This window comes from Mastigoproctus giganteus, chromosome 9, assembly GCF_048544385.1.
Source record: "Mastigoproctus giganteus isolate SK-2022 chromosome 9, ASM4854438v1, whole genome shotgun sequence".
NCBI classification, from domain to species: Eukaryota; Metazoa; Arthropoda; class Arachnida; order Uropygi; family Thelyphonidae; genus Mastigoproctus; species Mastigoproctus giganteus.
The window spans coordinates 57,453,116-57,466,088 of record NC_143583.1 but is presented as its reverse complement, the minus strand read 5'-3'; the positions used below and the strand labels follow the sequence as shown (position 1 = coordinate 57,466,088).

Below are 12,973 nucleotides of genomic sequence, written 5' to 3'. Positions count from 1 at the left end.
ACAAAGGCAAAGGCAGATTATAAGAAATCCTTGGCAAAGGATGCAAAGAAAAACAGAAAAGAGTTCTTTACCTATTTAAACTCAAGAAGGAAAGGGATGAATCAGATTGGTCCACTGGATGTTGATGGTTCAACAGTTGAGGATCCAGCTCAGGAGGCTAACAATCTAAATGAGTATTTTGCCTCTAAATTCACACATGAGGAGTTATTCAGGAAGGGGAATGTCGTAGGTGAAGTAAACATTGGCAGTGAGCTAGATAATAACTGAGAGGAAAGTGGAGGAGAAATTGTTGAGGATAAACATAAAAAAGGCACCCGGGGTGGATGGGATCTATCCAGTTATATTAAAGGAGGCAGCAAAGGAAGTAAGCAAACCCGTAGCCATAATTATGAGAGCTTCTTTGGACTCAGGGGAGGTACCCATGGACTGGAGATGTGCAAATGTAACCCCAATTCACAAAGGAGGATCAAAGGCTGACACAAGTAATTATAGACCTGTTTAACTTCGGTTCCAGGAAAATTAATGGAGGCACTGGTTAAAGAAGCACTGCAGGATCATCTGGACAAGAATTCAGTTATAGCTCAGACACAGCATGGTTTTGTTAAGGGCAGGTCTTGTCTGACCAATTTGATTGGATACTATGATGTAGTCACAAAAGAACTGGATGCAGGGAATAACTTTGATATTATATATTTGGATCTTAGAAAGGCTTTTGATACTGTTGCGCATGGAAGGCTGCTGCACAAATTGGAGAAGTGTGGCATTGGAGGCAAATTGCTGCTATGAATAAAGGGATGGTTGAGTGGCAGAAGACAGAGTGGTAATCAATGGACACTGCTCAACGTGGACTAATGTTATTAGCGGAGTTCCTCAGGGTTCAGTGTTGGGTCCATTGTTGTTTTCTGTATTTATAAATGATATTGATGATGGTGTATCAGGCTTAATGTCCAAGTTTGCAGACGATACCAAGGTTGGCAGGGTTGTTAAGGACACTACTGATACTATGCTGCTGCAACAGGATCTGGAAAGGTTGAGCAGATGGGCTGAGAGGTGGCAAATGAAGTTTAACATTGACAAATGTAAAGTACTACATATGGGAAACAGTAACCCCAGATCAACGTATCAACTCTGTGGTACTACGCTGACAGTGGTAGAGAATGAAAAGGACCTGGGGGGTAATTGTGCAGGCAGATATGAAGTTCTCTGAGCAGTGCAGACGAGCTGCAAGAGTAGCTCATGGTGTCTTGTCAATGATATACAGGAAGTTTTCTAGCAGGGACAGGGATGTGATTATTCCCTTGTATAAGGCATTGGTCAGGCCACACCTTGAGTACTGTATACAGGTCTGGAGGCCTCATTTCAAGAAGGATGTAGAGCTGCTGGAACGAGTACAGAGAAGGGCAACAAGATTAGTGAATGGAACAAAGGGTTGCTCTTACGAAGAAAGGCTTAAGTTTTACAAATTACAGAGCCTGGAGACTAGGCATCGGCGAGGTGATCTGATAGAGGTGTATAAGGCTTTGAATGGCTTGAGCATGCTCAATGCCGATGGGATTCTTCCTCTTGCTCAGAATAATCACCTGAGAGGGCATAAATTCAAATTGAGGAAGGACAGATGTCGGATAGATGTGCGGAAATTTGCCTTTAGCCAGCGGACAGTTGGTTTGTGGAATAGACTCCCATCGCTTGTTGTTGAAGTTGATAGCCTAAACAAATTTAAGGCTCAGCTGGACAGGTAATTTCGAACGAACGGAGGGGTGAAATGGGAGTAGTGGTTGTTTTTTTTTTTTTTTTTTTTTTGGCTGATGCTGAATAAGCTTGCTTTCTTGCATCATATGCCTCTACTAATGCTAATGCTACCTGCAGTCCAATCTAAACATTTCCCCCCATAACTTGAATTTATGTCCCCTAGTTCTAGCATCATTTATAATCTTGAAAATTTCGTCCTCATTCATTTTACTGATGCCTCTCAGAGCCTTAAACACCTCAATCAAATCTCCTCTAAGGTGTCTAGTTTCCAAACTCTGCAACCCACATATTCTAAGTCTTTCTTCATAAGGACGCCCTTTTGCCAATCTCACCAGGCGAGTTACCCGTCCTTGCACCCTTTCAAGAAGCTCGATGTCTTTCTTTAGGTGCAGTCTCCATACTTGAACACAGTATTCCAAGTGTGGTCTAACATAAGCCTTATATAATGGGATTATCACGTCCCTATCTCTACTTGCAAAAGTTCGACAGATCATCGATAGGACACCATGGGCCTTCCTTGCAACCTGTTTACAATGCTCAGAGAATTTCATGTCTGACCGTATCGTAATACCCAAGTCCCTTTCCTCCAGTACTGGGTTTAGTTGAACTCCACAGTGAATAAGTTATTTTGGGATTACTGTTTCCCAGGTGTAATACCTTACACTTTGTTGGATTAAAGCATAGCTGCCATTTTTCTGACCATTCCTGAAGTCTATCTAGGTCTCTCTGAAGAAGCTCAGCTTGACAGTGATCATTAACTACTATCAATTTAGACATGATGCCCTCTATCCCTTCATCAATGTCGTTTATGAAAATTAAAAACAACAGTGGTCCTAATACTGATCCTTGGGGAACCCCACTTCTTACATCAACCCAATCTGAGGAATAGCCATTTATCACAACCCTCTGCCTCCTGCCCTGAAGCGATCCTTCTATCCATCTAAGGATTTTCCCAGTGATTCCAACCTGTTCCAGCTTATAAAGCAACCGCTCATGTGGGACTGAGTCAAAAGCTTTGCTGAAATCTAAATAAACAATGTCGAAATTATTCCCTAAATCCAGCTCGTGAGTGAACCTTTCGAAATAGCGAACCAGATTTGTTAAACATGATTTTCCCTTTACAAAACCATGCTGAGTATCCTTGAGAATTTCAATTTGATCCAAACGATCCTGAATTCCACCCCTGATCATTGCCTCCATGATTTTCCCTACTACTGAAGTCAGACTGACAGGTCGATAATTTCCAACTTCACTTTTAGAGCCACCCTTATGTATGGGAGATACATTTGCACTTTTCCAATCCAAGGGAATTTCCCCAGAGTCTAGTGATGCTCGCATAATTAGCCTCAATGGTTCAATGCACTCGCTTGCCGCCTCCCTTAAGATTATAGGATATATTCCATCAACTCCAGGAGCCTTACTGGTCTGTAGGCTCCAAAGTTTTTTCATTAAATAATCTTGCAAAATTTCAATATCTTTAATTACGTATTTTTTAACTTCGCTCCCACAATTTCCCATTGCCACAAAAGGTTTTTCATTTGTAAATATCAATGCAAAATAACTGTTGAGTTCATCTGCAACGACAGCTGGTGTATTTAATACTATCCCCTTTCCCTTACGTAAAGGTCCGATCTGGTTTGTCCTGCTCTTCTTGGCATTTATATATGTGAAGAATTCTTTACCCCCCCCCCCTCTTTGCTAGTGATTTCTCATAAACTGCCTTTGCCTGTTGAACTTTTTCTGTGGCTCTATTACACATCACCTTGTAGCTGTTATAGGCTTCAGTACTTTTTATTGCTCTGTCATCAGCAAAACTATGGATAGGATTTCACGTCAATGGAAGAAGGTCATTAATATAAAAGAGGAAAAGAGTGGGGGAAAGAACTGAACCTTGGGGGACACCAGCATTAGTGGAGAAGTTCGAAGACAGAGCCATCTACCATCACCCTCAGTGAGCGATCAGAGGAAAACTGGATAACCAATTAGAAAAAACAGTTGGCAAACCATAAGATGGAAGCTTGTTTAGAAGACCTTTATGCCAAACATGATCGAAAGCCTTTGAGATGTCAAGAGCAACTGCTTGTGTTTCACTGAACTTTTCCATTAAATTTGTCCATAAATGGGTAACATAAGCTAGAATATCACACTGACACTGATGGAATCCATACTGGTGATCGTTGATTAGACGGAAGGTTTCTAAATAGTTTAAGAGTTGGTGGTTAATTGATTTTTCCATTACTTTGAAAAGAGTAGAAGTAATTGCAATGGGAAGATAATTGCATGGGAGGGATTTGTCACCCTTTTTAGGAACTGGCTGGATATGAGCAAATTTCCAAGCAGAAGGAAAAACAGCTTTGGAATAAGAAATTGAAAAAAGGTAGCAAAGAACAGGAGTAAGTTCAGGAGCACAGGTTTTGAGAACAAGTGGAGAAATAGGACCTGGAGTTTTCTTAGCATCAAGATTTGTCAAAATTCTTCTGACATCCTTTTGATGGAAGACCACAGGAGGTATTGAATGGAGCATGTTGGGAATGGTGGGAGGTGTAAGAGTTACAATCACCTTTCTTTCTGCTTTTTTCCAGCTGTTGAATATTCATTTCTAAATAAGAGTATGCTCAGGCATTGCTCTAAAATAAACAGCAGTTTCATTGTCAAAAGTAGTCAGAACTAAAGATTTTTCCAATAAATTAGGTAAGGCACTTCTAACCCATTTTTGTGCTAAACCTGTATCTGAGTCTGATGTTTCTCCATGAAGTGTTTTTGTATGCAATGTTGTTTCTTTCCTTCCACCTGCTTAGCCACCCATCTGTAGTCTTTAAAATCATTTACACTGAGTTCATTTGCAAATCCTTCACCTTTTCACATAAGGTATTTCTGCTGATAGGAACATTTTTTCATCTTGTATTTGTGAACCATCTCAGAAGCACTTCTTCCACAAGTTCATTCTTTCCACATCTTTTTTTTTTTTTTTTCCTGTTCAGATTATCATTCTCAATCATTCCTAATTCATGCGATATTCTATTTTTTAAAAGTTTAAACAAAAGGGGCTGCAAAACACTAATGCACCCTCTCTCTGACTACATTTAGATAAGGCATCACAAGCACTTAGAAGTTTGTCTTTTTCACTCAAACTTAAATGACTTTGGTTCTGTGATATTTCTATTCTAAGAAAAAAAACCATGATTCAAATCTGAAAGGATGTCAATTGCACACTAAACTCATGTCTATTCATAGAAAGCAGACAGTGTATACAGTACTGCACATGCACACCATGAAATAAATTTCATGATTTCGCTGTCACGATGGACAGTATAATTAAACATCAATAATTTGTCATACATAGTTGTAAAACTTTACAATATTGGGTTAGTTTGTTCTTTTCTTCAGCCTGATAGCAAAAACATTTTCTTGACAATTCACTTGCTTTTATTTACAGGTCCTCTCCTGCTTTTCCTGAAGGCTATGAAAAATGTGGAAAGATTAGAAGTTAAAAGGTACCGCTTTCATGTGAATTAGGCTGTAAACATTATTTGGAGTGGTCAGTGTCGTAAATAATCAACAAATTTCTGATTTGCACACAATTTTAGGTGTTCTGAAAGGCATATTTCTCCTAACTGAAATGAAAAATGATAACAATAAATGGCAGTAAGATATAATTTGATTATAATAAGCAGCTGATAACACTAACCAGCATTCACTGTATTAGGTTTATTAACAAATATGACTTACCAGAGAAAACTTAAAACATTGAACTGAGGCATGCAGCTTTAGTATATATATACATTTACTTCTAAAATATGACTATATTAAAGATATATAAAATACAAACAAACCTGTTCTCCTTTTACTTTAGAGACCTGTCTTCTATCATTTATGTCACACTTATTACCAAGGATCATTTTTTCTACATCTGCTGATGCATGCTGAAATGATTAAATAAATATTTAGAATAATGAAACTTCTCACACTTTTAATTAGCATAAGAGAAATGAACAAGCATATATTCACATTCACAGTACTAAAATAACATATCACACTACACAAGGATTCTCCCATCTCCCAAACATACATAACTTCTAGGGGTCCGCTTAATTTTTACAATGCTAAAGATTTTTTTCAGAATATTCAAAAATCAAAGAGCAAATAGTTGTTATATTGAGCTCCCCCCCCTTGTTTATTTTCAATTAATTCAGTGACATGTCCCAAAGACATACTGTTCCAATTCCTTCTGATGTGGAACATTAACACAGGTCTCAAGGTGTAAGATGACTCCACTAAAAGGAAAGGCTTATTGAGCTATATTTTGGGCACAAAATTAGCACAAGAAAAGACATGGGTTTCACATTTTATCTATATCATTTGTAACCTGACTCACAGAGCACAGCCAAAGGTTCACATAATCAATTCTCAACATTTGAAGGAAGGTTAGGGATGATGTTATTGATTGCTATTTTTCTTAAGGACAAGGGGGAAAAAAAAAAAAAAAAAATCCCAAACCTTTATACTATGTAATCTGATGTTCATTCAGATATGACATACCCTCAAAGTCCCAGAGCCTTCCACAATGGATGTCCACCTATGTCTTCAGGTCTGCATCTTATAACTGAAATTGATTTGAATACTCTTGTAAGAGACTTGAATTTAGCAAAGTTTCAAGAAGACTTTGGTTCATAATATAGATGACAGGAGTGTCCACTCCTGTCATCTATATTATGAATAAGATACACGACAAATCTAAAACCACTTAAAATTGATAGAAAATATTTTACAGGTTTTTATTCACCAACTGGAAGATGTGCTTGCTGTAATAGATGGCAGCATAATCACAACTGGACCACATGCTTCCAGTAATCCTGCATCCATATGATGAATTTCTCACGCCAACACATCCACATTTTTGAGCTGGCGCCTGAGCTGTGTGACCTTAGTTGAAGGTCTCCTACACCCACATTGTGCTCTTTGCATGGTTCAGGTACTGATGCCTTATGTTATTTGGTTTTTAGGAGCATTAGCAACTAAGGCCATATTGCTCTGGGGATATGCGGTGGTCATTCCCTGACCTTTCTGCATCCTCCGTATTTGGTGGTCACGGGGTTGAACCCCGGTCTAATCAAAAAGCGTGTGCTATGCACCTGGCTACGGAGGCACCTTGATGCCCTATGTTTCCACACTAAATGTAGAGGTTAACAGTTTATTTGGCAATGATTATACCAGATAATCCACTTTGTATAAATACCTTACAGGAACTGCATTTGTTCATGAATATTTTCCAGATGTCTTCCATTAATTAAAGATTCAAATGATTGATATTAATCTCTGAACATTCAACAAGTGCAACAATCATACTTATTTGGAAGTTCACAAGATTCAGCACTTCCACACTGGTAGTGAATTGATTTACATACTAGTCTGGATATGCAGCTTCTGAGCACTTTCTTACATACAAACACTGTGATTTCTGATTTGCATAATTTTGCATTTATGTTTGAACTCCCCCCCCCCACAGTCTTCGTAAAGTAGCTAGAGTATGCACACAGAGAGAGACCATTTTATTAGGTATACCTACTCTTTCTATGAAATAAAACACTTCAGTATGGTAAAAGCATGTGATGCTTTTACCATACCACAATTATAAAGCAGGTGAACAGATAATTTATAATAACGGGATAATTTATAAAAATATCACCTGTAGAAGTGTGCATGTTCATGGGCCGATTTGTACATTGTGTAGGCAAAAAATCCCAGAATAACTCACCAGAAAAACTACAGCTTCATATAAAGAGAACTTCAGAAATCCCTCCATTCCATCAACAGGAATCGAACCCAGACTTTTCCAAACAAGTGGGAGGCAGTGATATATTGTGGAGTCCAGGTTGCTACAGAGAAGGATGGTTTGGTTTTTTTTTTTAGGAGCATTAGCAATTAAGGCCATATTGCTCCAGGATATGCGGTGGTCATTTCCTGACCTTTCCGCATCCGCCGTATTTGGTGGCGACGGGCTCCAACCCCGGTCTAATCAAAAAGCATGTGCTATGCACTGCTGCTCCTTCCCACCTGGCTACGGAGGCGCCCCTGCTACAGAGAAGGATGCCATACATGTTAGGTAGGTCGGAAAACTGCACTGTTAGCTTGGGGGGATACACGGGCTAATAGGTTAACAGTAGCTGCTTGCAGAGGTGAAAGTGATTCTTGCACTCTTCTATTGGAATGAGCAGCAGCCTGGAAAACAAGTTGGACAGACATCTTGCGTAGTCAAGACCAGTTAATTTTCATAAAGTTGGACAAATGCTAACTTATTATGATTTTCTCTTGTAGAGGATCTGTGTCCTCATTTTGAGTTTAAAATCAATGGTGTGAATTTAAATCAAATAGGATACTATACGCTATTAAGAAGTATTTTTGGAAAATTAAATTTTAGAAATATTATATTTTACCTGAGATTTATTCAGGAATGTCTGCATCCAAGTAAAATGTAATTAGAAAAGTATAGAAATTAAATAAACCTAGTAAGAGGAAGCAGGAATAAAAGCAAGGTTTGATCCTAAATCCATGAATGGGGAAACAAATAGAAGTATAAAGGGAGATGAATTCCTGAAGTTTGATGGGGGCTTTTTGTTTATACCATCTTCAAAGGGGAGAGAACATGTTTCGAAGGCCATATTTATAGCCCAAGCACATTCCATTGCTGTATTTCAAAAGCATGGTGGGGGGGGATTTGAGTGGATGAAAGGAAAAGAAGTAGGAGAGAAGGAAAATTCCTGCCACTTGTATTACACTAACAGTTTGGGAATTTGAAAAATTTAGAGATTTAGAAAAGCTTAAAGGGGTTTTTTTTGGGGAGAGTGAGAGAGATGAAAGTTTCCACTTGGAAATCCTGGTGCGTGACCAACCGTCGCCATTGGTAGATGTCCTGGATGGGGGGCGGGGGATTGTTATGTTTTGTTATTAAATTTAAACTTATAGGATATTTGTTTTTAAGTCCCATTCCTCAGAAATTATTATTGGTATATGTATGTTTATTGATCTATTTGTTGATCTTATTGCTAGAGTCTCACTGGTTTCTAACTTAAATTGTGTCTTGTTTGTCTATTACTATGGTGTTTTCAAAGGATGTGTAAGTAGTGAGTCTCCAGTTCAGAACTAAATTTTTTCTGTCCAGTATAATTTTTCTTTATTTATTTCAGGCTACTTTTAAACTGCTTTTGTGCTTTTGGATTCTTATATGTAACGACGTTCTCATGCTGCCTATATATATGCAATCGCAGTCTGGTGTGCAAGGAATTGCATGAACTACGCTTTTTTGTTAGTTGAATTTTTAAGGTACGCCCATAGTTTCTTAGAGCTGCCGAGGTTTACTCCAGAATCTTTGAAAACTTTTTTAAAATGTTGTTTGTACGTTTTAATATATGGGAGGCGTATACATTGTTTATTTATCACTTCTCATTTTGGTTTTTCTTTATTATTTCTTTTGGCAGTATTTAAGCCACCGTTTATGAGCCATTTCTGGTAACTGCGGTTGGAGAATCTGTTATTAAATGATTCGATTTCCTGTTAGTGAGAATTCTCTCTTTAGATGAATAAATGAAAACATTGTTGAATTGAGCTATTAGAACCAATTTTTTTTTGTGAGAAAGGAGGCCGCAGCTGTCAAAGTGCAAATAATTTCCCTTATTTGTAAGTTTGTGATATATTTTAGTGTCGATTTTGGTGGCATCTCTTGTTAATGTTAAATTTAGGAAGTTTATGCTTGTTTTCTTAATTTTCAATTGTGAATTGTAGCCATTCATCTACATTATTAAACTCATGAAAGGTTGTATTTATGGTGTCGGGTTTGCCTATAAGCACACAATTATCTATGTACCTTCCATAAAATTTAAGGGATGGGGAAGAGTACTTGAAAATGATGAGGTTTTCTATTTCCAGGAGGTAAAATTTGTAGAAATGTCCGCTTATGGAACTGCCCATTGGTACCCTAAACACTTGGTAAAAAAACTCCTTCATGGGTTTAATAATTGGCAGATAACAGTATGTTTAGTAAGTTTGTTATATTAGAAATTTCTAATTTTGTGTTTTTTAGTGTGGGGTCATTGTGTAACATGTCCTGAGTAGCCTTCACTGCTTTTTGAGGGTGTACTTTTGTATAAAGTGATTTTTTATCATAGGAATATAATTTGTCATTGGGTTCTAATTTTATATTTTTGACTGACGAAAATAGGTGTTCAGTGTTTTTTATGCAATATTTGGAATAATTCATTAGAGGTTTTGGTAAGTCAACCACAAATTTTGCCAAGTTTGCTGATAATGTACTTTTGAAATTGAATATAGGCCTTAATGGTTTGTCAGGTATGTAACTCAATGACACCGAATATATAAGGTGAGCATGATGTTTGGGCTAAGAGGTCTTGTGCAAATTGCTTGCAATCTTTTCTTTGGAGTGTAATCTTTTTAGTTCTTTTACGAATTTTCATCTGATGGTGGGGTTAGGATTTTTTCCTAGTTTCTGGTATGTATTTGTATCTTGTAGGAGGTTTGCCGGTTTGTTGTCATTATCGGATTTGTTTATTAATGCTAATGAGTCACCTTTATCAGCCTTTTGAATGATGATGTTTTTATTTGTGGTTAATTTTTTGATGCACTGGAATTCCTCTTTTGAAAGGTTAGGAGTAAGATTTGCTTTTTTATTTGTTACATTATTTATTTGCTTAATTAGTTTTTTTCTATTGCTGTGACTATGTAAACCTGTTTGGACTTTTATTACCTTTTTATCCCTTTTATAAGGCAATGGTCAGGCCACACCTTGAGTACTGTATACAGGTCTGGAGGCCTCATTTTAAGAAGGATGTAGGGCTGTTGGAACGAGTACAGAGAAGGGCAACAAGATTAGTGAATGGAACAAAGGGTTGCTCTTACGAAGAAAGGCTTAAGTTTTGCAAATTACAGTGTCTGGAGATTAGGCACCTGTGAGGCGGTCTGATTGAGGTGTATAAAAGCCTTGAATGGTTTGAGCATGCTCAATGCGGATGGGATTCTTCCTCTTGCTCAGAATAATCGCCTGAGAGGGCATAAATTCAAATTGAGGAATGACGGTTGTAGGATAGATGTGTGGAAGTTTGCCTTTAGCCAGCGGGTGGTTGATTGCGGGAACAAATTTCCATCTGTCGTTGTAGAAGTTGATAGCTTAAATAGATTCAAGAAGAACTTGAAAAACATTTGGAGTGAGGGGATGGGTGAACTAAGGGTTTTTTTTTTTTTTTTGGCTGATGCTATATAAGCTTGCTTTCTTGCATCATGTGCCCCTGCTAATGCTAATTACATATAAGTAGTGCAAGTTGCAGCATATGGAGACTAGGCACCTATGAGGTGATCTGATCGAGGCGTATAAACCCTTAAATGGTTTCAGCCTGCTCAATGCTGACATGATTGTTGAAGATAAACACAAGAAAGGCACAAGGGTGGATGGAATAAATCCAGTTATATTAAATGAGGCGGCAAAGGAAGTAAGAAAACTTAGCCATAATTATGAGAGCTTCCCTGGACTCAGGGGAGGTACCCATGGACCGGAGATTTGTAAATGTGAACCCAATCCACAAAGGAGGATCAAAGGTAGACAGGTAATTACAGACCTGTTAGTTTAACTTCTGTTCCATGGAAATTAATGCAGGCACTGGTTAAAGAAGCATTGCAGGATCATCTAGACAAGACTTCAGTTATAGCTCGGACACAGCATGGGTTTGTTAAGGAGAAGTCTTGTCTGACTAATTTGATTGGATACTATGATATAGTCACAAATGAACTGGATGCAAAGAATAACTTTGATATCATATATTGGGATCTTAGAAAAGCCTTTGATACTGTTGCACATGGAAGACTGCTACACAAATTGGAGCAGTGTGGCATTGGAGGAAAATTGCTGCTATGGATAAAGGGATGGTTGAGTGGGAGAAGACAGAGTGGTAATCAATGGACACTGCCCTTCATGGACTAATGTTATTAGTGGAGTCCCTCAGGGTTCAGTGTTGGGTCCATTGTTGTTTTCTTTATTTATAAATGATACTGATGATGGTATATCAGGCTTAATGTCCAAGTTTGCAGACGATATGAAGGTGGGCAGAGTTGTTAATGACAGTACACTGCTGCAACAGGATCTAGAAAAGTTGAGCAGATGGGCTGAGAGGTGGCAAATGAAGTTTAACATTGACAAATGTAAAGTACTACATATGGGAAGCAGTAATCCCAGAATAACATATCAACTCTGTGGTACCACACTGATAGTGGTAGAGAATGAAAAGGACCTGGGGGTAATTGTGCAGGCAGATATCAAGTTTTCTGAGCAGTGCAGATGGTCTGCAAGAGTAGCTCATGGTGTCTTGTCAATGATATACAGGAATTTTTCTAGCAGGGATAAGGAGGTGATTATCCCCTTGGATAAGGCAATGGTCAGGCCACACCTTGACTGTATACAGGTCTGGAGGCCTCATTTAAAGAAGGATGTAGAGCTGCTGGAACGAGTACAGAGAAGGGCAACAAGATTAGTGAATGGAAGAAAGGGTTGCTCTTACGAAGAAAGGCTTAAGTTTTGCAAATTACAGTGTCTGGAGACTAGGCACCTGCTAGGTGATCTGATTGAGATGTATAAAGCCTTGAATGATTTGAGTATGCTCAATATTGATGGGATTCTTCCTCTTGCTCAGAATAATTGCCTGAGAGGGCATAAATTCAAATTGAGGAAAGACGGTTGTAGGATAGATGATGTACAGAAGTTTGCCTTTAGCCACCGGGTGGTTGATTGCTGTAACAAACTTCCATCTGTCATTGTAGAAGTTGATAGCTTAAATAGATTCAAGGTAGAACTTGACAAACATTTGGAGTGAGTGGATGGGTGAATAAGGGTTTTTTTTTTTTTTATGGCTGATGCTATATAAGCTTGCTTTCTTGCATCATGTGCCTTTGTTAATGCTGCCAATGATACTTTTACACTTGCTCAGATTAAGAACCTGTGTGGGGCATACATTTAAATTGAGGAAAGAGTTGTAGAATAGATGTGCGGAAGTTTATCTTTAGCCAGGGGGTAGTTGATTGCTGGAACAGACTTCCATCTGTTGTTGTGGAAGTTGATAGCTTAAATAAATTTAAGATGAACTAGACAAACATTTACAGTGATGGATGGGTGAAATGGAAAGGTTTTTTTTGGCTGATTGATGCTATATAAGCTTGGTTTCTTGTA

General features: G+C 38.1%; 1 protein-coding gene across 1 annotated transcript in view; it reads right to left on the bottom strand.

Moving 5' to 3' along the window:
- The window catches only part of LOC150080264 (ras-related protein Rab-8A-like), a 229,718-nt gene that overhangs the window by 25,059 nt on the left and 191,686 nt on the right, over positions 1–12,973 (bottom strand). The window contains exon 5 of the mRNA XM_090381771.1: positions 5,583–5,672. Coding sequence (XP_090237897.1) covers positions 5,583–5,672 — 90 coding nt within the window. The remainder of the gene's footprint in view (positions 1–5,582; positions 5,673–12,973) is intronic.